At 38.8% G+C, this 23,511-nt stretch overlaps 2 protein-coding genes across 9 annotated transcripts in view; one reads left to right on the top strand and one right to left on the bottom strand.

Moving 5' to 3' along the window:
- ctbp2a (C-terminal binding protein 2a) overlaps nt 1-6,909 on the top strand; it is a 97,684-nt gene extending 90,775 nt beyond the window's left edge. For 4 of the 6 annotated variants that reach the window (XM_088352065.1, XM_088352066.1, XM_088352063.1 and 1 more), the window contains 2 exons: nt 1,784-1,901; nt 6,121-6,909. In XM_088352065.1, coding sequence (XP_088208191.1) covers nt 1,784-1,901; nt 6,121-6,307 — 305 coding nt within the window. In that variant the 3' untranslated portion in view covers nt 6,308-6,909. Of the gene's footprint in view, nt 1-1,783; nt 1,902-3,078; nt 3,157-6,120 lie in introns of all 6 variants that reach the window. The other 2 variants (XM_088352069.1, XM_088352064.1) reach the window with 1 other exon arrangement.
- A 1,212-nt stretch (nt 6,910-8,121) lies between these two features.
- The window catches only part of zranb1b (zinc finger, RAN-binding domain containing 1b), a 41,685-nt gene continuing 26,295 nt past the window's right edge, over nt 8,122-23,511 (bottom strand). For all 3 annotated transcript variants that reach the window (XM_088350969.1, XM_088350970.1, XM_088350971.1), the window contains 5 exons: nt 22,442-22,640; nt 20,460-20,580; nt 20,237-20,366; nt 16,247-16,476; nt 8,122-13,374 (listed from right to left, as the gene is read on the bottom strand). In XM_088350969.1, the coding sequence (XP_088207095.1) occupies nt 13,156-13,374; nt 16,247-16,476; nt 20,237-20,366; nt 20,460-20,580; nt 22,442-22,640 (899 nt within the window). In that variant the 3' untranslated portion in view covers nt 8,122-13,155. The remainder of the gene's footprint in view (nt 13,375-16,246; nt 16,477-20,236; nt 20,367-20,459; nt 20,581-22,441; nt 22,641-23,511) is intronic.

The following is a 23,511-nucleotide window of genomic DNA, read 5'->3' on the forward strand; positions in this document are numbered from 1 at the left end:
ATACATATAACAATTACATTTCTAGTTTGATATTTCCATGATGGCAGGTAAGTCACAGTCTCACTTGCATCCCCAGACTGCACTTCACTTCTCTTCCTTTTTTTTGTGCAAGTCGTGAGGAAACATACGTGACAATTATTCATTCCTATTTATGTTTTTGCATTTTTTTCCCCTCAAATCAAAACTTTAACATAGGAACTTCAACACGTGTTTAACTAGCAAAAAAAATAGTGCCTTATGAGTACTGCAGTTCAATCTTTAATCTTCCTTGTTTGAAATACCTAATACTTCTCCTGTCAGTGCTTTCCTTGTCTCGCTGCGCCCCCTGTAGGAAATCAGGTCCCATAACACAACAAAGTTAAGTCATATTTATTTGTATAGCCTTTAATCACAAAAAGTGTCAAAGGGTTGTACATACTACTATCATACCATTTATTTATTTTTCGTCAAATTATCAAAAGTGACGCAGAAAAACCGGAACTCATGTGATTTTGCTCTATCTTTTAACTTAAAGCTCAAATAAACACTAAATATTTATGCAGGACACTTCTTAATTAACTTACACCAGTTTCTAGCCTTGTATTAGCGATACTTGATGGAGAGGTATCGATAAAAGTATCGCAATTATTATGATATTTTCACACCTCCAATGAAGTAGATGCTATTGAGCAAGCAGTGTGCCAATAAATATATTATTCAATCTTCAATGAGAGAAGCGGTTCCGCAGTTGCTTCCAGTCAGTTAAGAAAAAGAAATCTGATAAGACAGATGGAAGTCAATTTTGCTCATTTTAAAAAATCCTTACAAGCATTTTTCCCATTTAAATTATTTTATTAAATTTGCTCAAATTGAGGGGCACAGTGATATATTTGACCAGTAATTGTCTCTATTGTGTAGTGCCCCCGGGCATGACCGTTATAAAGCACAAGGAAGACAACTAACTATTAAGACTCAAAGTAACCAGACTACAACGTTTTTTTGCCCAGGCTTTAACAAAGTACCCTTAGCACCAAGAAGCAAGGTGTCGGACAAATATATCAGCTCCCTCTATGTGGGCCTACACGTATTTAAAAATGCATGATTGTTAATATATTTTGGCTTTTTATTCTGTTCAATATTGTTTGAACTAATAAAGGTTTCTGTTTTTGTTTTACCTGTAGGAGACGCAAAATAATATACAATGTTTTTCAAAGGCAGGACAGTGACCTCGCACTGGTACAAATGATTGTGAATGAAACTTTCTATTTGATTAAATATATACACTCAGAAAATACAAACTATTGGATAAAAAAAGCTGTTCAATGATTGACAGAGCCCTAAAAACTGACCTAAATTTAAGCTTCGGGCTGGTTTATCAAATCAAGTTAGTCTGTCTGATTCTGGCGGGTTCGGGTTTACATACCCGCTACTTGGGTCGGTCGGGCTGAATTTTTCAGGCCAGATCCTAAATCTATGTTAACTACTAGAAGGCACCCGAAGACCACTCTGTTTCTCAAAGGCAACAGTTACTGTATCCTTGTAACACATAATTCTTACTATTTATTTCCAAATGTATCCACTGTATTTTCCGGTATATAAGGTGCACCAGATAACGCGTACCTGTTTTTACTTTTCTGGCTAATTTGGGTTTTATGTATACCTTATTGTCTAGAAAATGCAATTTAGTTAAAAAAGGAAGTTTTTTAATTTTTCCCCAAAAAAAACACATTAAAAATATAGTAAAATAAAAGGATTGTTAACCAAAAAGGTATGAATAGTTGCTGTATATGTTTATCCCATTTAGGCCGCATCCCTGACAGCCTGCGGAATTGTGTCAACAAAGAGTTCTTCATCACGTCTGCACCATGGGGGGTGATGGAGCAGCCGCAGCCTCACCCGGAGATCAACGGCGCCGCCTACAGGTAGGAGGAGGGGATTACACTCAAGGTCCAAGTACTACGGAACTTCCAAAGTGGAACAACATCCAATCACTGCTGCGATATCGATAATTTCAAATTAACTTATAATCAGTGTTGGGTACGTTGCTGAAGAAAGGTAGTTACAGTTACTAGTTACTTCATTTAAAAAGGTAATTCAGTTATCCCCAGATTAAAGTAGCACATTACTTGGAAGAAAACCCCCTAGTAACAAATTCCCATATATACTCGCATAGAAGCCAGCCCCCTAAACCGCTTAAAAATAGTCCAATTATGAAATAAACAGAATAAAATGATTACATCAACAATCAATAGGACACTGATCAATGGTCTGCACTTTTGAAGTGGTGGAGTAACTTACACTAAGAGACAATAAGTAGTAGTGACAATAGTTACAAATTTTTATTAACTCATTTAATGCCAGTCTAGCTCCTATGTATCTTTGACATTTTTAGCCATCAATGGCAGCTGAACTAAAATGGGTCTCTGACATCTATAGCTGTCAATGGCAGCTTATCTAAAATTAATCTTTTACAGCTATGGCAGCAGAGCTAAAATGGGTCCTTGACATCTATAGTTGTCAATGGCAGCCTAGTTTGACTGGATGGTTGATGTCCATAGCTGTCATTAGCAGCCTAGCTAAACTGATCTTTGACATTAATAGCTTTCAATGGCAGCCTAGCTAAAACAGATCTTTGACGTCTCTGGATGCTGATGGTAACTTGGCTAAAATGGATCTTTGACGTCAATAGCCATCACTGGTTACCCATCTTGAATGGATGCATGACGTCTATAGGCATCAATGGCAGCCTAACTAAAACAGATCTTTCACATCTCTAGCTGTCAAAACCAAGCTTGAATGGATGCTTGACTTCTACAGCCACATAATGGTAACCTAGTCAAAATGGTACTTGGTCATTTGTAGCTGTCTTCGTGAGCAGACGAGTTAACACATAACAGACCCGGTACCAATAAAAGTAATTGCGTTCCAGGAACGCGTTCATTTGTAACATCTTAGTCCCAACACTGTTTGTAATTGACATGATTTATTTTAAGAGCAAGAAAGAAATGTGTGTTCTAAAGTTCCGTTGTCGAGCTTTGGAGGTTCCGACCAATGTAAAGTCCGGCTGGAATGCGACTGAACTGCTTCTCTTGCACACAGCCGAGTCAACCAAACCATGGTACACGCCATAGCAACGGGGGGAGTGCAAGACAAATTATATTCCTAAATATGAAGCAGGTAAATGATTCATAGTGAGCAGGTGACGGAAAAAAACAGCTCCCTATGAAATTTGATTCTGTATCCTGTTCACTTGGACCACATTGTTCCTCTCCAGTTCCTATGACGACCCTGTGTTCCTTGTGTGACTCCCCCCTGAATTCACCTTCGGGTTCCCATAAATTGTCCGGAAGAAATTATGTCTTTTTGACCCTTTGCACACACGTGACATAACTACGTGACGACGCCATGATGGACGGCAGTAAACCGGAGTAATCAGTAATCCTCATCAGTGAGCCCAGTAAACAGTTGCCAACACCAACAAAAGCAATACTGTTCAACACCATTGGCAATGACTGATCAAACGAATACTGTGCAGCTGTTGGTTGAGGTTGGTCACCTTGTCGCAAAGCACAAAGACCGGTATTTAGAGAATCTGAGGATAGCAGGGCTAGCTACCGAGCCATTCCTTCTTACTCCTGACATATTCACAGATCTAACCAAATTGTCCAGTCTACATGACTTCAGTCCACAAGATCTGTACCACTGTATTGTGAATGGAGTATCCCTATACACAGGCGCTCATCTAAAAGCTTATAAAAGTCTGGACGCTTACCAGTTCTTCGTAGCTGGTCGGGATACGGGTTTATATTGCTGCGCTAACATGGGAATACATAAAATGCCAAATTGGGCTTAGAACCTTGCCGGTTTGCAAGAAATCACCATCGTAAAAAGACATGGTTATATTCCTCTGTCGTGCTTGATGATATTTGTTTCAGCTCAACTGCTTATTCAACTGCCGTCCGCTCGGGTGATTTTGCCGTCTGTCATGGCGCCTAAACTTCTGGGGGATGCAATGTGTAAAGGGTGAATATCAGGGGTCAGCAACTTGCGGCTCTATAACCCTATGTGGCTCTTCGGCGCTGCTCTCATGGCTGCCTGGAAAATTTGGTAACCGATAGATGGGAGGGAAACGTTATTGACAAACAGGCAGACACAGGCATAAAAAGCAGTGAGGTGACTGTTTAGCCAATCAGAATGCAAAACTTAATGCACAATAAAATCCAAAAAGTAATAAAACCGCGATATAGGGAGAAACTACTGGAAAATATTTTTTGATGTGATTTTTTTTCTTTTTGTAGGACGACGAACATTCTTAACGTTTTTCAATGTGTAAAAATGTTTTGAATACATTTCAGAGGACTTACGTTTATACATGAATCCCCGTTTTATTTTAATTTCCAAAATAGGTTATATAAGGTTTTTCATTTTTTGCAGCCTCCAGACATGTTTTGGTTTTGGGGTCCATCATGGCTCTTTCCAAATTTGGTGTTGCCGACCCCAATCGTAGATCAATCGGGAAAAGTGTCCACTAGGCATGAGCCAATTACCAGTTTGATAGTTTGCACGTATATATATATATATATATATATATATATATATATATATATATATATATATATAAAAGGGGGATCATTATAACTACCATATTTTACATACTATAAAGTGCACCTCAAAATCTTTGTGAAAGCCTGGGCAAAAAAAAGGGTTTAATTTGGTCACTTTGAGTCTTTGTAGTTTAGATTCTCCCTTGTGCTTTTAGCACTCGTTTTCGGTGGCACTACACACTACAGCGACATCCAGTGGACAAATAATTCACACTATCCCTTTAACTACAAGAGGCTCATGTGGTTTCATATATCCATATTTAAAAATAAACAAATAACACAAGTGAGGACAAGAAAAATAAGACTTTGCTAGCAGATACTCATAAGGCCCATTGCTCGAGCATGACTCACTGGTTCTGGTTCGGAATGAAATATTGATTTAACAATTGTTTCTTTATTTGTTCTTAACCAGTGCACATTATATTAACCAAATATTATATTTTATTTAAAAGTGCTAAATGGAAAAAATACAAAAAATTGCTGATTTAATCGTGAGATACTACGAAAGGATGTCATACCAGACCGACCAAATACAAGAAATCTTCTATAGTTTACTAAGAAATACGTATTTTCTATGAAAACTACGAAGGTTGAGATAGATCAAGCGATCTTCATTTTTCTAATCTAGATATGGGGTGTCAAACATACAGCCCACGGGGAAGATCAGGCCCACCAACGGATTTCGTCCGGCCGGCAAGACAATGCTGAGAGAAGCTCGAGAGAAAAATGAGCAGAAAACAATGATCTGCAGTTTTAAAATATGTCCACTGGATTTCGCCACTCGCAAAATAATCCACCTACATTAAATGTCTACGCTAACGAGCATTATCAACCAGAGAGCATTTAGGGCAGCAAAGTTCCCAAATACAGCTAAACATTTCCATTAAAACGATTTAAAAAAAAAAACCTGAAAAATAATTTTAAAACATGAAATAATTAGCAGTTAAATAAGTCAGTCTTTCCGTGCTATTTTTGTCACTTTGCAGTTTGAATGAGTTTCCCTAAATTAGATGAACGGTTCTGGATATCAATTCAATTGTTAAAACATTAAAAGAGAATTTTAGTAAAGGACAGAAAATGTTGAGGAAATTGAGGATTACAATTGTTTCATAATTGCTTAATAATCAAAACATAAACTAATTTAATTGTAAACCTTTGAAAGATCCGCATCCCTATAGTTAAGGCCCACATTATGTCATTATTTTCAATTCCAGCCCTTGTTAGTGTATTTTATACCACTTAGCCCCCAAACTTAAAAGTTTGAAACCTCTTGTTCCAGATCATGCACTTGGCTTTAACACAAAGGCTTGTTTAATACATTCCCAGTGCTTTGGACAGAGTGCCATCTACATGACTCAATTAATATCACAAATGCTATATGAAACTAGTTGGCCATCATTACTTAAACTGTAATCACAAAATCAGTTTATTTTCAATATTTGGCAGCTCAGTGATACCATCCAAATGTTGGCCCCATATCTACTTGACAGATGTGCAAATGAATAATATAGCTTAAGATGTGCATGTGCATCTGCAGGTTTCCCCCGGGTGCGGTGGGCGGCGTGGCCCCTGGCGGAATCCCGCGGCCCCTGGAAGGCCTCCTTCCCGGCGGCGTGCCCGTGGCCCACAGCCTGCCCCCGGGCACCCACGCGTCCCAGGCCACCTCCCCTAACCAGCCCTCAAAACACGGAGACCCCAGCAGAGAGCACATGAGTGAGCCGTGAATTAGAGTCGACCACGCCCGGTCTCTCGGGGGGGGGGCGTTATCGCCGGCCCCTGCCCCACCCCCTCTACGTGACCCGCTCCCTGCCTTGCCCCCACTATTCCTGACAGAGGATGCAACAGATGAGACTGTCACTTACGCCCTCCTGGACTTGTATGAACTTTGCATTCCTCCTTTTCTTCATTCCAAACTGTTTTTGGGGGGGTTATTCCTTTTTTGAATGTTGTGTTGAAGTGTTGTTCAGTTTCTGCAAGTGTTTTTAGCGAGAGTCCTTCTCATTAGGGGATAAATAGGAAGGCAAAATTATATTTACATCATTGTGAGATTAAATTGTAGAAGGGAGCAACAATGAAATTCAACCCATACCGTAGTAGACACAAATGATTTTTCCCTTCCCTCTTTTCTTTATTTGAAATTGACTTGATGTGCAGTTTGGTTGTTAAGTGTTATTAAATCAAGTGACTGCTCCTAGTTTGTTTTTTTCCTTTTTCTTTTGGAAGGTGACGGTGTTTGTTTGTTCTTGTACAAGGTGAAAATACGGTATAACAACTCACCACTAAGTGCAGCTGGAAACAACAAATAAATACATTCTGTCCTGATGAATGAATGTCATGCTGGATTTTATTTTTTGGGCATCGTATCAGTGACTTTTTTCAACACATATAATAAAGGTTTGCAAGATCATTATTGAACTTTCAAGTGACTTATCAAAGGTAGTATTGATCATATATACCGGAGCCATATCCCCAGAGTGGGAGGTGGCTAGAGTTAAGAATACATTGACACTTTCTGGGAGATTGATAGAGGAGGGGATTCCCAGCCCCCTTGCTCACCCAACTGATGTGTTGCTACATCTCGTTAGGTGACCAAACCCCACAATTCCTAATGCTGAGCGCCAAGTAGGGAGGCAATGGGTACCAATATTGTAAGTCTCAGGTATGACCCGACAGAGACTCGAACCAGCAACCTCTCATTCTTGGGGCGGGCGCCCTACTCCCAAGGCCACTACTAGTATTGATGTTGTGATATAATTTGAGAATGTAATGATTTTCTTTAAATGCAAAACTTTATAATCAGTTATTACAATAGAATTACCGTATTGTACTCATCTAGTGAAATTGGGCTGAGTTGATTTCTTTTTAAACTCGTCTTGCCTTTTTGGAGCACCACATTTGTTTTTCAGATAATTACATCAGGGAAACACAATGGACAACCTTTTAATTATCAAACTTAGAAATTGCTATGTAGCCAAACTTTCAAAGTGAATTATTTTTGGTAGTTCCACTCTCAGTTTTATGGAGTTTTCTTTTACTAATCTACAGAAGAAACTTGAACAAAGAGAACAAATTGAAACAGTACCATAGTATTCTTGATTTTGTCTGGTACCATTAATATGTAAGGCAATGACTCCAAAACGTATTAAATTATTGATTTTGCAGTCCATGAAAATTATCGATTGATCAGTTCAAAGGAAACGAATGAAGAACTTGTGGTGTTAAAACAACTTATTTAGAGGACTGGGAAATCTTTTATCACGTCAGAAGTGAAATAGTCCCGTTTAGGTGTAACATTCAACTGTCCTGACGCTTCATAAGACAATACCATACAAACTAATGCCAGCTGCAGAGGGAATAAAAGGCAATGCCAAAGCTAAGCCAGTAAAGTGTCAGCTTCCTTTTTAAGCAGGCGTTTGAAACATGGGAACAATTTCAAGCATTTACAAGCGCTTCTCCCAAAATCCTACCACTTTTCAATCCTAACATGCCAATTCAAGCATTTTCAGGGATTCCCCCCCCCCCAAAAAAAAACATTAGAAACATTGAAAAATGCGTTTTATTTTCAGTGTTTTTCAAACGTGTGTGTGTCTGTTACTTTTGCATGGATGCAAGGTGTCAAGAGGCCTAGAAACCCCCCCAAAAAACAACTATTGCATCAATATCAAGCCACACACCACAGGTGGACGCTCTGAACCGAGGAGAAAGAAAGGCAGAGAAAACAATAGGAAGTGATTTTCCCGTCCGCTTTGGTTTTTGTGTCGACAAAACGTTTTTTTTTGCCGCACAAACGAGGTGAGTGAGGGAGGCCGAAAGAACAGAGTGATGCGAGTAGAAACCAAAACTGACAGAAACAAGCACCAGGTTGCAGATGTCCCCTTGAGGTATTACCCAAAAAAAAATCGAAAGCGCCGGTAAAACATCACTTCTCCACCCCGAACAAGCAGAAAAATATACAGATTATGAACTTCCAAATACAATCGTAATAAATACATGAACCAAAAAGCAAACTTCTATAGTGTGAGTCCACTCATTAAAGGGAACAACGTCCTCCCTTTGAGTTTTTTCCAAGCGCTTCCTTGACCTCATTCAAGTGATTGAATTCATGTTGAAATGTCGTCAGAAATGTGCAGTGCTTCATTACAACTTTTAAACACAAGAATGGCTTAGTCCAACATATTTTTCCCAAACCCAAATCGGGAAAAAAAAAACGTGTTTTTGTACGGAACACATCAATGCTGGTATGAGTTCTTATTCGTATAAACTCGTTTTTGACAACCACATGCATTGTGATGGAAAGCCCTTTTAGCATTAGTTCTATGTGAAATTTAAAATCCATTACCAAGTGTGCCCTTTTCCTTACTAGACACACAATGTTTTGTTATTTCTTCCGTAAACTGGATATGAAAGCTAATGTTAGCCCACTTGTTTACTTGAATGCTTGTTTTCCCTTGCTAAGGTGTAGGCAAACTCTTTGAGTGGCGTCCCGGATTTGGTTAAAACAATTGGACAATAGGCCGGTCCTAGAGACCAACACAATTTTTTCTCATTTATCAGTAAATATACGTGCAGATATCTATATGTTGTATTTATTTTTATATTTAAGATTTGTCCTATCAAATTGGTTTTTGAGACACTTAGTTATAGCAAAATAATAAAGTCAATTTTTAGGAACTAAATTGGATATTTAGTTTTGTCGTATCACTGTTCTTGTGTTTTTTTGTAGTATTTCCGTCGTAGTATTTTCGTAGTATTTCTGTAGTAGTGTTTCTTTAGTATTTCTGTAATTTTCGTAGTATCTATGTAGTACTATTCATGTCTTCTAGTATTGCTGTAGTAGTAATGTTTCTTTCATCCATCCATCATGTTCATATGTATATGCTTAGGGTCGCGGGGTTGCTGGAGCTCATCCCAGCTATTTTAGGGCACTGGGCAGGTGACACCCTGGAGTGGTTGCAAGCCAGTCGCAGGGCACACACAGACGGACAACTCAATCTTCAATTCACACCTAGAGACAATTTGGACCGGCCAATTAACCTGACATGCATGTATTTGTGGGAGGAAACCAACACAGGCGCGGGGAGAACATGCAAACTCTACACAGGAAGGTTGGATCTCATTACCTCAGAACTGTGTCGCACATGCGCCGTGCTGCCCATGTTTCATTCATTTTGGAAAAAAACAAATACTACATATTAGGTCCGTTTTCAAGCACTAAATTTGATATTTACTTTTGCAGTATTTAGTTATGCTTAGATATCTTTTTAAATATATATATAATTATATATGTGTGTATTTTTCAATAGAATTAGTCTCAACAAACTGGTTCAGATGTATTTTTGTCGTAATATTTTTTTATATGTCTGTAGTATTTCTGTATTATAGTATTATTGCAGTACTAAATTATAGTATTTCTGTATTTTTTTCTATTCAGAACAAAGAAAAATAATACATTAGGTCCCTGTTTTAATGCACTAAATTTGATCTTTAGTTTTGTATTAATTTTCTAGCAATTTCCGTAGTGTTTTTGTAGTATTAGTGCAGATGTATTTTTGGAATAGTATGTCTGTATTATAGCGTTACTGCAGTAGTCTACTATTTTTGAAGTATTTTTTATTTTCAGGTAAGCAAAATAATACATCAGGTCCTGGTTTTTAAGGACTAAGTATGGCATTTTGTTTTGTAGTATTTTCTGTATTATTTATATATCAGTTTTTGTAGTAGATACACAAGGGGCTACTGGGGATAAACCTGGCACCCAAAAAACAACATTTATTTTAAGTAGTACTTTATTTCCATTAAATATATTGTCATTATACTAGGACCATTTCCGTTCAGCAGGCCGGATTAAAAAGCCTGCTGTGGCCCACAGCCGAAGTTTGTCAACTGCAGTCCTAAGTAATGGCTGGGTAAACTATGGTCCACAAGCCACATTTGGGCAGCCGAACATAAATGGTAGAAATATGATAGTATATGGTTATAAAAAAAGGTACTACTACCACTATTAAATACATATTTTGTTAACACTCTTGTTCGATAAGAATTTTTCTGTACTTGCAATTTTTTTTTTGTCATGTATTTATTTTATTTTTCCGAATATTTATTCCATGCGAAAGAAAAAAAACACTAACCCCAATGCATTCTTTTTTTAATGTGTCTGATAAAATGGAAAGCTGAAAAAGGTACATCAAAACTTTAATTTAGAAGGTTTCTTAACCTATTTGATGTACCCATTTAAAGGGAAATGCATTGTACATTGTCATTTCTACTAGGATATTCATAAAAAAAATGAGAAAAACTGGGTTTCCTCAAGTTTTACCAAGGTATCTGATTCAAGACTATCAAATCTATTAATCGTTCTCCACCATTTCCGGCCCCTTTGCCAATTGTTTTTAACACAATGCTGCCCAAAAGTTTGCCCTACCCCAGGCTAAGGTGAGCTCAGTGCAGCACTTAACCAACCAACTACCATACTAGTTGCACTACTAAACTACTTTAAGCCTACTGTGGTGCACTAGTTAAACTAGTGAGCCAAACTCGTAAGCATATGTCATGCAAAGAAGCGTTTCAGAAACAATAGCCTAAAAATTGCCAGAAGTGGCTCGGTGTAACATGTATTGAGAATAAATGTTTGTAGTGCGAATTTTATTTTTATTTAATAAATGTGCTGTTTAGTGTAATGCACTTAAAAGTACTTGGACCTGAGCATGGTCATCAAATATACACCAAAAGTTTTAGGGCAAACAGTAATATTAACTCATTCGCTGCCATAGCCATCCATTCGTGTCAAAAGCATTCAATGAATTACTGCCCATGGTGACTATCGCGGTCAATGGTGGTCAATGAGAGCCAAATATTGACTGTTACAAGCATCTGTCCTAATAACAACTAGTAGAGGGATTGGTAAACATTTTGAGTGGTTTAAAAAAATTTGGCAAAAGGACCAGGAAGAAAAAATATAAAATATAATGATAATGTAGGACTATGATTTTTTTTTCTGATATTGTCACTGTAATTGTTGCATTTTTTTGCTAATTCCATACAGGCAAAAAACATTTTTAAATGGGGCGGCAGTAGCTCAGGAGGTAGAGCGCTCGTCTTGGGATCAAGGGATCCCATTTCGAATCCCGGCTTGTCCGTGTTACATGTCGAAATGTCCTTGGGTAAGACACTGAACCCCTAATACTCTCAATAAGCAGGTTAGCGTCCTACATGGCTGCAATACAAGGCCGCTATTGGGAAATGTGGAGCACATTGTAAAGCGCGTTGGGAAGTCATTGACTTGAAAAGCGCTAAATAAATGCAGATCATTTCATTTCCAAAAAATCACAAGACTAGTATTTTTTAGAATGGCAGCGCCGATATGCATTTGTGAAAAAGCCATGTACAAGTTATATTTATTTTATTTTTGTCTATAAATAAACAATTTAATCAAATTGCTTTTAAGAAGCTCAAAATTAAAGCAAACATGATGTCCCTCTTTAAAGCACTAAATTTGATCATGTGCATTTAAAAATGCAACCTGTCTAGCTCAGAAGTTTTTTTTTTCATTAAGTTTGAAAAATATCTAGATAAATAAAAAATACAATGGAAAATAACAAGTGAAGAATAATGTAGCTAGCTATTTGCATTTTGGAAACATAAGGAAAATAATGTGGTTCACCACATCATGTTCCACGAGCGCTTTAAATGCCTGAGCGTCTAAAAATGAACAGTTAAGAGTGCCTTGACCCGAAACTACATTCCCCACAATGCCTGATAACTACAATACCTTCAAAGTGACAGCTAAGCGTCACATGTCAGTATTCCAATCTAAATTTGGGTGGAATTGAGAACTAAATGATCCTTAAAATGCCCACGAAGATTGTTATTTTGTTATATTTTGTTTATAACTTATCATTTACATAATCTGTCGTGACTTTTTCAATACAACTGAATAAATAATAAAATCATGGTTACTTTACATGAAAAATGTATTTCATTTATTTTACATACCACTCCTTTACATTTATAAGTGACATCAGACCCTGGAGTGCCATGTCTAATGTCTATCAATGACAATAAAGATAATTTTAATTAAGGAAAGCTATTACGTTAATGTCGCACTCTGTGAAAATGAGTTGACACCCCGGATTTAGAATATTTTTACAGTTTTTCCTTGGCGGACCGGATGATAAAGTCTCTTGAGGGCCGTAGTTGGCCCACCCTTGTATGAACTAGTACAAGAAAAGAGTGAGTTAGTAAACAGACCTTCAAATGGGTGCGATGACTAAATGCTCAAGCAGCTTCGGGGTCAAAAGTTGTCCGAAAAATCTAACACTCAATCCAAAGTAGGAGGTAACAAGCGGTGATAAAAATGTGAGCTCTATATACTCAACTGCCAAAAACATCTAGAGCCATCACTAGCAGCGAATGAGTTAAAGGGCTTCCCATCCATGCGTTCACAAGTGGCCATTTTCCGCCTGTGTCGTTGGCGGGAGAAATGAAAAAAAGGTGTTTTTGACTTTGTAAACCTTTTTATTTCACGCGCGAGTCACAGTTTGTCCCGAAGCCTGGAGAGAGCGCGGCGAGTTGCTCACTCGTCATCGTCGTCCTCTTCTTCCTCGCCGTCGGAGAGCGCGGCGCACGGTCGGATCTGCCGGTATCCGTCCAACCATTTCTCTACCATTTGCGTGACCAACGGGTGGTTGCGCCGGCGCGAGCTCTTTTGCAGGGCCACCAGGACGCCGCCCTCCGTCACGCAGCAGTCCAGCCACGAGCGCAGCAGTTTCTCTTGCTGCTCTTCGTTGCCCATCTGACACAAACAAATATACAGTCAATTCCGGACTACAGCAGAGTCTGAAACTCATGACAAAAAGTTACCGGTCACCAGGGCTCTGAAAAGTTGCCTGCCCGGTCGCGTGCCCCATTTTTCACAACTTGAAACACAAAATGACGACTAATAACAAAAAACAAAAAAAACATTGTTGCAAAGTGTAAAGGATTGATAATCAGAATATGTAACAGAACAAAACTTTAAACTTAACTTTATTATAAATCTACTTATGATATTCATTGCATGTAAATGACTGTTGCTGTTTTCCATCTGTCATCAGTATGTACCTGTATTTACTCATCTACATTCATGCAATGTTTGCGTTGCGTCGTCTGCTACAAGCCACGTGAACTCCTCTTTGCACGATGCCCTTAATGTACGTTTACGTTTTGAAGCCTCATAAATTTTGTTAGCTTCTCTTGAATATTTCTTCTGGAGCTGAGGTTTTGGCTTGATTCCTAACCACTTACCCATTTTTCTTGTGTTGTCTGTGCGTCTACAATGGAAAATGATATGCAAATGCTTGACCTTATAACGCTCCCGAAGCACGAAGTTATTCGATGCGGGCTTCTGATTGGCTGCCGAATTTGCAAATTGGCAAACGAACCAAGATTTCAAAATCAAAATGAAGCAAACGTTCGATTTAATTTAAAAAAAAAAACTTCTTGAAGAAGTTGGCCACCCGGGCAGAGATGTTTTGTAAGTTGTAGGCCCAACGTAAAAAATGCACGCCCCGGGTGTCCAGGCAGACGTTATTTCAGATACTGACTACAGTACGAACATGATTAAAAGCTGAATGCTAAAATTCTAAGAGCGAAAGACATTTCTCACTGAATTTTTAAGCCGTAAGCCTAAATACCCATTAAAATGAACTAAATCAAGTCAATTTCTTACACTTAAAAGTCCGGCGCACAGCTGGCGGCAACGGCGTAAAGAATTTGGCAGCAATGCCTTTGGTTGAAAAATGCCAACGCCCCCGCCCATCTGACGCCGTATTCAGCTGCATTATTTTCAGTTCTGCTCAGGGTTGTCTACGTCACGTGTAGCGGTCGACCGATAATCGGGCTGGCCGATTATCGGCGCCGATATTTGGAAATGTGACAGATATCGGTATCAGCGTTTTTATTCATTTGGCTGGCGGATTATTTAGGCTCTCTGAAGAGGCACAGCTCTCATTTCGTTGCTCGGACTTCTCCCCTGCCTTCCTCATCTCCCCTTACCCCAGGCCTTCTGATTGGATAAGCAACACTGACAGAGCCACTGAAGCAAAAGCTTTTTCCGACTCCAAACACTGCCAACTCCTTGATCTGTCTGAGTGTAAATGAAGCCACTGATAATATTGTAATGCCCCTTCGTGCAGTCAAATATGCACACAGTTACTGGTGAGGTCTGAATGCCGAATTAATAAGCAAAGGATAAAAACACATTCCACAGAAGCTACTGTTAGCCGCAGCTCACGCTCATTCATCTAACAGACCGAGAGCCGAACTTCCCCACCAGTCACCTCCTTCCTCCCTTCTTGAAGGGTCCATCACGAACATAAACAAAATCAACAAAAGTAACAGATATTACAATATTGAGATTTTGAAGGGTCCATGGTAGAAAAACGTGTTTGTGATTAAGGGATAGCGTAAAAAGTGCAATTAACTTGTCGAGGGGAAGAAGGTACTGGTGGAGACTGATTAATTAGCTCATTAGTTTGTCACTCTGCTTCTAAAACAGGAGTTCCCACACTTTCCAGTTGGCGAGCTCTGATGAAATTTCCTGAAATCGGTATCGGTCCTGAAATGTGACCATTCGTGATGGCTATTACGAAGCAGAGCACATATTTTAGATTGTGCCAAAAGAAAACGCAAATGAGGAAAACGCATAAAATGTGAGTTCTATAATTCCAAGACAACAGCGCAACCATACTTTTGAGAATAATGCCAGATAGCAACATAAATAGTGTTGTTGTCATTGGTAGTTGCCGCGGTACCAAAACAAATTGCATTCACTTGTTATTGTTCCTCTAGGATTGAAAGCAACCTGATATTGGCGCCGATGATACGGAAAGAGAAGTGTAGACTTAAACACTGCTGTTCAATTTGGGTATTTAAATTGAAGACTTCATTTGTGGGTAAAAGAGTTAAGAAATCGTATGTTGTAAATATCGATTAAAGTACAGTCAACCGTCCCGTTTTGCTCCTGTAAAAAAAAAACATGGTTTCATTTCTCTTGAAGGGCATCAAATATGTCTCCAGATGTCACTGCGGTGTTTTTTTAATTTAGAGGGCATGCATTGTGGGAAAGGGCAGCTCGCCATTTTCCTTGTACAACCACAGAAAATGAAAAAAAAAGTTGCACTGTATTTAAAGCCACAATGTTTGGAATGTAGCAGTAGTTTGTCAGACAGTATTTACGGTGTTGTATATTTACACATTCTCCTGTTTAATACATTGAATCAATTTAACACTTTCAAAGAGATATAATAACAAAGGAACAGTGTATATTATTTAATGCCTCCCAATAGTAAAAAAAAACCCTTCATTCATTAAAGAAAAATATTAATTTAAATAATAGGTCAAAATACAAGACCAATAACTTAACAAAGATTTTTAAAATACTCATAATTCAAGACATTATAATTATTTGTATCACCAGAGTTGAAGAGAAACCTCCAGACATTTGAAATGTATGTCAAATGTGACGGGATGCTAAAAGATGAATGAAAAACATTAAATTTCAATTCATATAGGGACAAAATGGAATGAAATGCAATAAGGTGTATGGACAATGAATTGGTACTGTCGGACAATTGATTCCATTTCGCCATGGAAATCCAAGCGAACTGAACCCGGCTGAAACTCACTTCCTGTGCGGAGAGGAAGTGTACGTGCAGCAGCTTGCGGTCGCTGTCGACGAGCGGCAGGAAAGTGACGGTGACGTCATCGTCCGTGTTGAGGTTGGCGCCGGCGCCGCGATTGTCGAAGCCGTCGTTCTCCATGGCCACCAGGGCCGAGAAATGGCCACGCGTGTAGCCCAGCGCAATGGGGCTTTTCCAGCAGAAGCTCTGCTCCCATAGCAGAGGCAAGTACACACCTGCAAGCACGCAACATTGTAGTCAACGTTCAGCCAATGGGTCAGTTTACAGTGGTACCTCTACTTACAAATGTGTTTACAAACGGAAGTTTCAGGTTACAAAGTACGTGAACAGGCTAGTTACCAAAACTGCCTCTGCTTTCTGCAAAAATACAGTACGCGCTGCTATTCGGCACTCCCTGTTCCCCACTCCCTGTTCCCCCAAAACGGGCTATTGTTTCAAATCTGCGTATAAATCATGCTCTTCGTGTCAACGTCACAGTTCCGACTTCACACACCAGGAAGAGGAGGGTTTTCCGGCAAGACAGCGGTGAGAAGAACACAGCCATTATTCCATCAGCCTAAATGGAAAACGAATCACCCGGAAAATAGTGTTGACAAATTGGGCTATCGCTACGTCTGCCTCGCGCATTTCTGACAGAGTGTCAAAAGCAGGCAAAAGCAAACGTCATTGGATCAGTTTTTCAATAAGCGTGAGGCATAAAGTAACCTGAAATGCATGTTTTTGGACTGTGGCAGGAAACCAGAGTGCCCGGGGGAAACCCACGCAAGCACGGGGAAAACATGCAAACTCCACACAGTTGGTTCGATTTCATGACCTCAGAATTGTGCCGCACACGCGCTAACCACTGCGACGCCGTGCTGCCCCGGTAATCTATCTTCAAAATGTATTTGTTTCTGATGCTCTTTTATGATATATCAAAAAAATATATACCATACTGTACTTTTGTCAGGGCTTGGACAGATTAGTGCATTTACATACAAAATGCGTCTTTACTTACAAACTTTTCAGGTTACGAAGCTACTCCCAGAACGAATTAAATTCGTAAGTAGCAGTATCACTGTATGGGAAACCAGTAGCCCTTGACGATAGGAAAATCCATATAAGTAGCTAAGCTTAAAAAAAGGTGACGACTACTGAATTAATTCAAACTGATTAAAAGTCAGAACCAAAAGACTTTGGATAGACAGTTTTGGCTGAAATATATTGTTTAGCTTTTTTCGTCTTTCCCAAAATCTGTTATCTTCAAAACAATGTTATCTTTTTGGTTAACCATTTTCCTTGATTTGAACCACTGACATTATTCAAACAGGAAAACCTCAAGTTATGTTCATTATTGCTTCATTGCATTACTGAGGTATCGGATTGGGACTTGATCTCAGCAGATCATACGCCAAGGAGTCGGTTTATATGCGCACAAAAGGTAATCAACACAAGAGGGAAGTAAGACAGGCAGAGCCACCGAATGGTCCCTCATGGTCCCCCTGGCTCTTTTTCCTGTTCAATTTAGCCGTTTGAGAGGGCTCCTATCTCATTTTATTGATACTCATTGTGTAAAATTCCATTTTCCACGTAATAATAAGTCCCAAGAGGTAGGTAAAGTATAAAACAAAAATCGTGTCGAAGAAGGAAATGATTGGGAAATAGGAAAATGGTGTACAAGTGTCTGCCATTGAAGCACTGTTTAAAGGTAATGTAAATAGTTTAGAATTGATTTATTTTTATTTTTATTACCGGTATGTTAATCTTCATTATCAAAGCATTTAAATAAAATTGTAGTTCAGGTACAATGTTCATTAATGTGTATTTCTTTCAGGATGGGGCTAAAGCCTTTTTAGGGGGTCGACTTATATGCATCGTAGGCATATAAGAAAGTATATACACAGTAGTTTTTGGATGCTCATTTCAATTTTTTTTTTTTTTTTTTATCTTTAAAGAAACAAAATAAAAAATAGTTCAAATTTGGAAAACAACACAAGTTGAAAATATAGTATAATAACAATATTATTACGTAAAACAAGTTTTCTGGCGATACATGATTTTTATTGCAGTGCAAATCGTCTTAAAGATGAAAATATTCAATTACCGTATTTTCCGCACTATAGGGCGCACCGGGTTATAGGGCGCACCCCCAAAAAATAGTTTTTGGTCCTATATCTTCCATAGATAAGGCGCACCGGATTATAAGGCGCTACAATGGGAACGTCGACAAAACAGTCAGATGATTCAGTCAAACTGATTACCCCCATAACATTCCCAAAGCTTGCAAAGAAGCAAATACGTGTCGTAGACACGTGCGGATGCTGTGTCCGTACGATGTCACTCAAATGCATCATTTCAAATATCATTCGGAAGGTTAAAGTCTTGGGATTCAAGAAATGCCAAACATTTCTTAGTTTCTATTTTCTTTTTCGCTCGCAACTTTACTGTGCATATGAAAATAAACACTTGGAATTGAATTTAACTCACTCAACTCATCACAGCAACATCAAGATCGTTCTAAAACAAGATACCGGGAACATATAAAGCCGCATAGCTCACCTAAGTTCTCACGTTCAATATTGATACGCAATTATGGTCTTCTTACAACCGTGAGTGAAGTAAATCCAGGAGAGTAAAATATTTTCAAATACAGACTAATGAAACATGTTTCTTTATGGCGTACTTTAGCAAGCTTGCTAAGCTTTACGCCATTGCTAAACTCGGCCAATTGCAGGGTTTGTTTTGGCCATCTAGCCAATCCGAGGCTCCGAATAACTTCAGCCAATAGCGATCAATTTAACGGATGATTGATACATCTTTTTCGGCCAATTGCAGGGTTTGTTTTGGCCCTCTAGCCAATCCGAGGCTCCGAATAACTTCAGCCAATAGCGATCGATTTAACGGATGACTGACACATCTTTTTCGGCCAATTGCAGGGTTTGTTTTGGCCCTCTAGCCAATCCGAGGCTCCGAATAACTTCAGCCAATAGCGATCGATTTAACGGATGACTGACACATCTTTTTCGGCCAATTGCAGGGTTTGTTTTGGCCCTCTAGCCAATCCGAGGCTCCGAATAACTTCAGCCAATAGCGATCGATTTAACGGATGACTGACACATCTTTTTCGGACAATTGCAGGGTTTGTTTTGGCCCTCTAGCCAATCCGAGGCTCCGAATAACTTCAGCCAATAGCGATCGATTTAACGGATGATTGACACATCTTTTTCGGCCAATTGCAGGGTTTGTTTCGGCCCTCTAGCCTATCCGAGGCTCCGAATAACTTTAGCCAATAGTGATGATGATTGACACATTGGTTAGCCAATGAAACGCCGGTATATAAATCCCAGCATACACCGCAGACTACTCCACGTTCGGGGGAAAATCGAGTCGGCAGCTGTTGCGTAAGTTGCGAGACCTTGTGATTTAATGTTGAGCCATATATAAGGCGCACTGTATTATAAGGCGCAGGGTCAGCTTTTGAAAAAAATTAAGACTTTTAGGTGCGCCTTATAGTGCGGAAAATACGGTGTATATATATATTGTACATATTTTAATTGTAATAACTGTGCGTTCGTTTAAGATGATTTTATTTTTTTAATCTATTTTCTCAAGGATTCTTAATTTCCTCACTCTAATTTTTTTTAGTTTTTCCTTTCCCGCATGTTGGTTTCAGATGGGATAGCGCAAGTGTGGCCTTTGCTGCCCTCTGAGACATTTTGTGATTAAGTGCCATACAAATACATGTGACTTGACTTTCTGACTTATTCCCTGTTGTTTTGAATTTCACTCCCCCCTTTTTCTTAATAGAAAATTGTTTAGGAGGTGATGCTTTATTTTTTGTTTTGAGTACTGTATTTTTCGCATTTCTGTGTCATAGCATAAGCCCACAATTTCAATGTTGCCAAGCAACAAGTGATGCTATAAAGTCACTGTAGACAGCTAAATACGTGATGAAGGAAGGAAGGAGGACCTTTATAAAGTTAGAGAATGGCTTACCTTGAAAGCGTGTGAACCCTAGTGTCTCCCCACGGAAACTTTTGTAGTATTTGACTCCGTAGACGATGATGGGCCTTCGAAGTATGTGTGCAAGGACAAAAATGTGAGTCTGTTCCAGGCTGGATCCCGGCTGGAGGAGAAAATAACACAAAGGACACTGAGTCGATGTCTTAAGTCCCGTTTGAAAGACAAGATAGGGGAGGAATCGAAAACGGGAACATACCTGGCTGGCGAGTGAGAGGATGAAAGCCCAATCCTCCTGCCACTGCTCCTCCCGCAGGGAAAAATGCAGGCCGAAACTTTGCGAGTACCACGATTCCCACTCTTTCCAGCGCGTGTAGAACCTTGAACCACATACACACCATTAGTTGCTTGATGGTAAAAAGCATCATTAAAACCGCATACTGATTTCAAAAATCTTGCTTACAGCATTTCCTATTATATCTTAGCTTCAAACTAGTAGAGCTCACGAATGGCAGCAGCTCCCGTGTTATTTTCGATTGTTCTCAGCTCAGGGATGCTGCTGGAAAAGTGAATTTCCCTTCGGGGATGAATAAAGTATCTATCTATCTATCTATCTATCTAAATCTTACCTTACCTGTTCTTATAGCTCACTGTGAATTTATAAAAAAAAATAAAATCTAAACATGAAAAATAATTTTAGAATGTGTTTTATATTGATGGTTTCAAACTGGCATATGAAATCGCTTACATACTTACATTATAGCAACGTCTTTTAATAGAATTACTTTATTTATACATGTAATTGCCCCTTTTTGAAAATTATTTTCTAGTTGCCCAAGCCAATCTTAGTCCCACCCTAAATAAACAAAAATGAGTATTAACACAAAATACTTTGACACTTATCAGTAACAAAGTAGTTCTCATGTTCAAAAAGAGTGGTGACTCCCAATTTAAAGCTTACTTTGTTCAAGTTAAAGTACAACTCACAAGGGTCACCTTTTGTTTTTGGTAACAAAACAAATACAGTGCACCCTCTGAATAAGACCCACTCTAGTTACAAGAAATTCAAGGTGAAATGTCTTGCCCAACATACAAAAAAAAAAAAAATTGATAGCTAAAAGAATTTCCAGCGATACCACTACAACGCTCACCGCGAGCATCAGCTCGTCCTGGTTACCAAGTGCGCTTCCAACCATACAGACCTGATCCTGCGCAGGTTTTTTTTTTTTTTTAAATTGTGCTCTCTCTCCTAATTCCTCACTTTACCACCACTGCCACGCATAAACCTGTGCTTATAACTGCCAACTCCCTCCATGTTAAGTGCTCATAATAAACTCACATTTTATTTTGTTACAATGATCTCATCCTATAACTGTATTCGTATGCCCAAATAATATTTAAATGTGTTTCTTGTGATCAGGATGATGTTTTTAATGGCTTTTTACGGATAACTTTAATGATTTTGGGAGGCTGGTAACAGATGAGTTGGTTTTCAGTTATTTCCTATGACGAAAATTTGTTCGCGATACGAGAAAATTTGAGATAAAAGTTCGATCTAGGAACGAATTATTCTAATATCCAAAGCAAGGTTCCTACAACTTAAGGCAAGTTAAATTGAAGACTTTTTAATGCCTTTCAAAATCAAAGGTATGACCAAGTTGACATAAAAAACAACAAAAAACAATTGAGACACACAAAAAACACAAATATTTTTGCACATGATAGATCATGCCCCGTACACATGTACACCTGGCACAGTTCTAGCCATGGTGTAAAACTTTTGTTGGACAGCCACTTCTCATGAAATCTACACTTTCCCATGGTCCAAAGTAAACTTCTCTGTTGGAAGTTGCTATGTGTATAGTGGGTAGACCTGCTCAGAAAGGCCCGACTGAAATCAGATCCCGGTTTTGATAGTTCGTCATTGGGGTCACGTGATGTTTACATGAAAGTAAAGCGGTAAAATATAACCCTATTTATGTGTTCACATTTTTAAGACTTTTGATAATTTGATATATGACATTTTAATGCCAATTAAGGCCTTATTGTTAGAATAACGAGTTTAATGCCTTTTGAGACTTTTCAATGATCCGCCAGGACCCTGTAAAGACACCACTCTAGTTTAATTACCGGCTGTTTGACCGTCTGGCTGCACGTTCACATCTCAACTAATATTGAATTTATCTTCACAATTCAAGAGTTGGCAAGTGACGCAACCTCAAACAAGTTTAATATATTAACCAGTGGGAGCAGTCGTGCAGACTGTCGTGTAGCGTCTTCCGCAGGACGGAGTCCTTGTCGTAGATGCCCCAGGTGGCCTGCAATACAGAGTCTAGTAGGCAGTCCCCGGCCGTGCGGTTCCATAAAGCGTACAGCCGGCTGTCCAGTCGGGTCCCCAGCTCCAACGACCAGTTGATGATGGGTGACTCCTCCTCCAGCTCTGCAGCGGGTTGCAGGGCACCAACAATTGGATTGAGTCGCATGCACACATGCAGAAATAGAAAACAGGGACTCCATGCAGTTGCAGTGGTGACAGCATAAACAGATCAAACCCCATCCCCCAAACACTTGCTCAAGATTATTTTTATTTTTTTTTGATTAGTCATTTCAGTTTTCTACAGCTATCTTTACGATGCATTTTAAATTTGAGAAATTCCCAACAAAAGCATAGTTAAAGTGACTTTTTTAACTTGCAAATTAAAGTTTGTTTTAAAAATTGCCTTTTTTCTGATTCTCATGACTATAAGTTTTTAAAGAGCTTTATTGTAATGCTTTTGTGCATCTTTTTACATTGTTAAAGGGACACTTTGAAATATTTGAATACTAGATGTCAGTTTTGAGTAGTACAACTGAAAACGAGTGACACAAAGCACAACAAAGAAGAAAAACTTCGGAGACTCAAAGTGACCAAACCTCACCATCTTTCTTCGATTATTATTGCTCAGCCTTTAGGCAAGGTTTTTGCGGTACTCATATTAGCAAAATAGTGGCCAATCATGTATGCTCCCACTAGGAGACCCTAATGTTATGTAAAATAAATACTTATAAATACTAATTTCTCAACCTACAAGTCATTTTTTTAAAACTCATGTATGTAAGAAAGTTTGTGTATTTTTTCCCATTATTTACTTAAATATTGTCTTTTTTAATGAATTACTTTTTTTACCACTAGAAGGCACTAAATACACAACGTTCCTTTAAAGCTTGCTCTGTGCATTTATTCTTTCTGCTTTTATTTGTTTAAGATGTACCGTAAACTCCGGACTATAAGCAGCTACTTTTTTCCCCAAGCTTTAACCCTGCGGCTTATT

Source organism: Urocampus carinirostris, chromosome 13, assembly GCF_059441175.1.
Source record: "Urocampus carinirostris isolate Australia breed hairy pipefish chromosome 13, RoL_Ucar_1.0, whole genome shotgun sequence".
NCBI lineage: Eukaryota > Metazoa > Chordata > Actinopteri > Syngnathiformes > Syngnathidae > Urocampus > Urocampus carinirostris.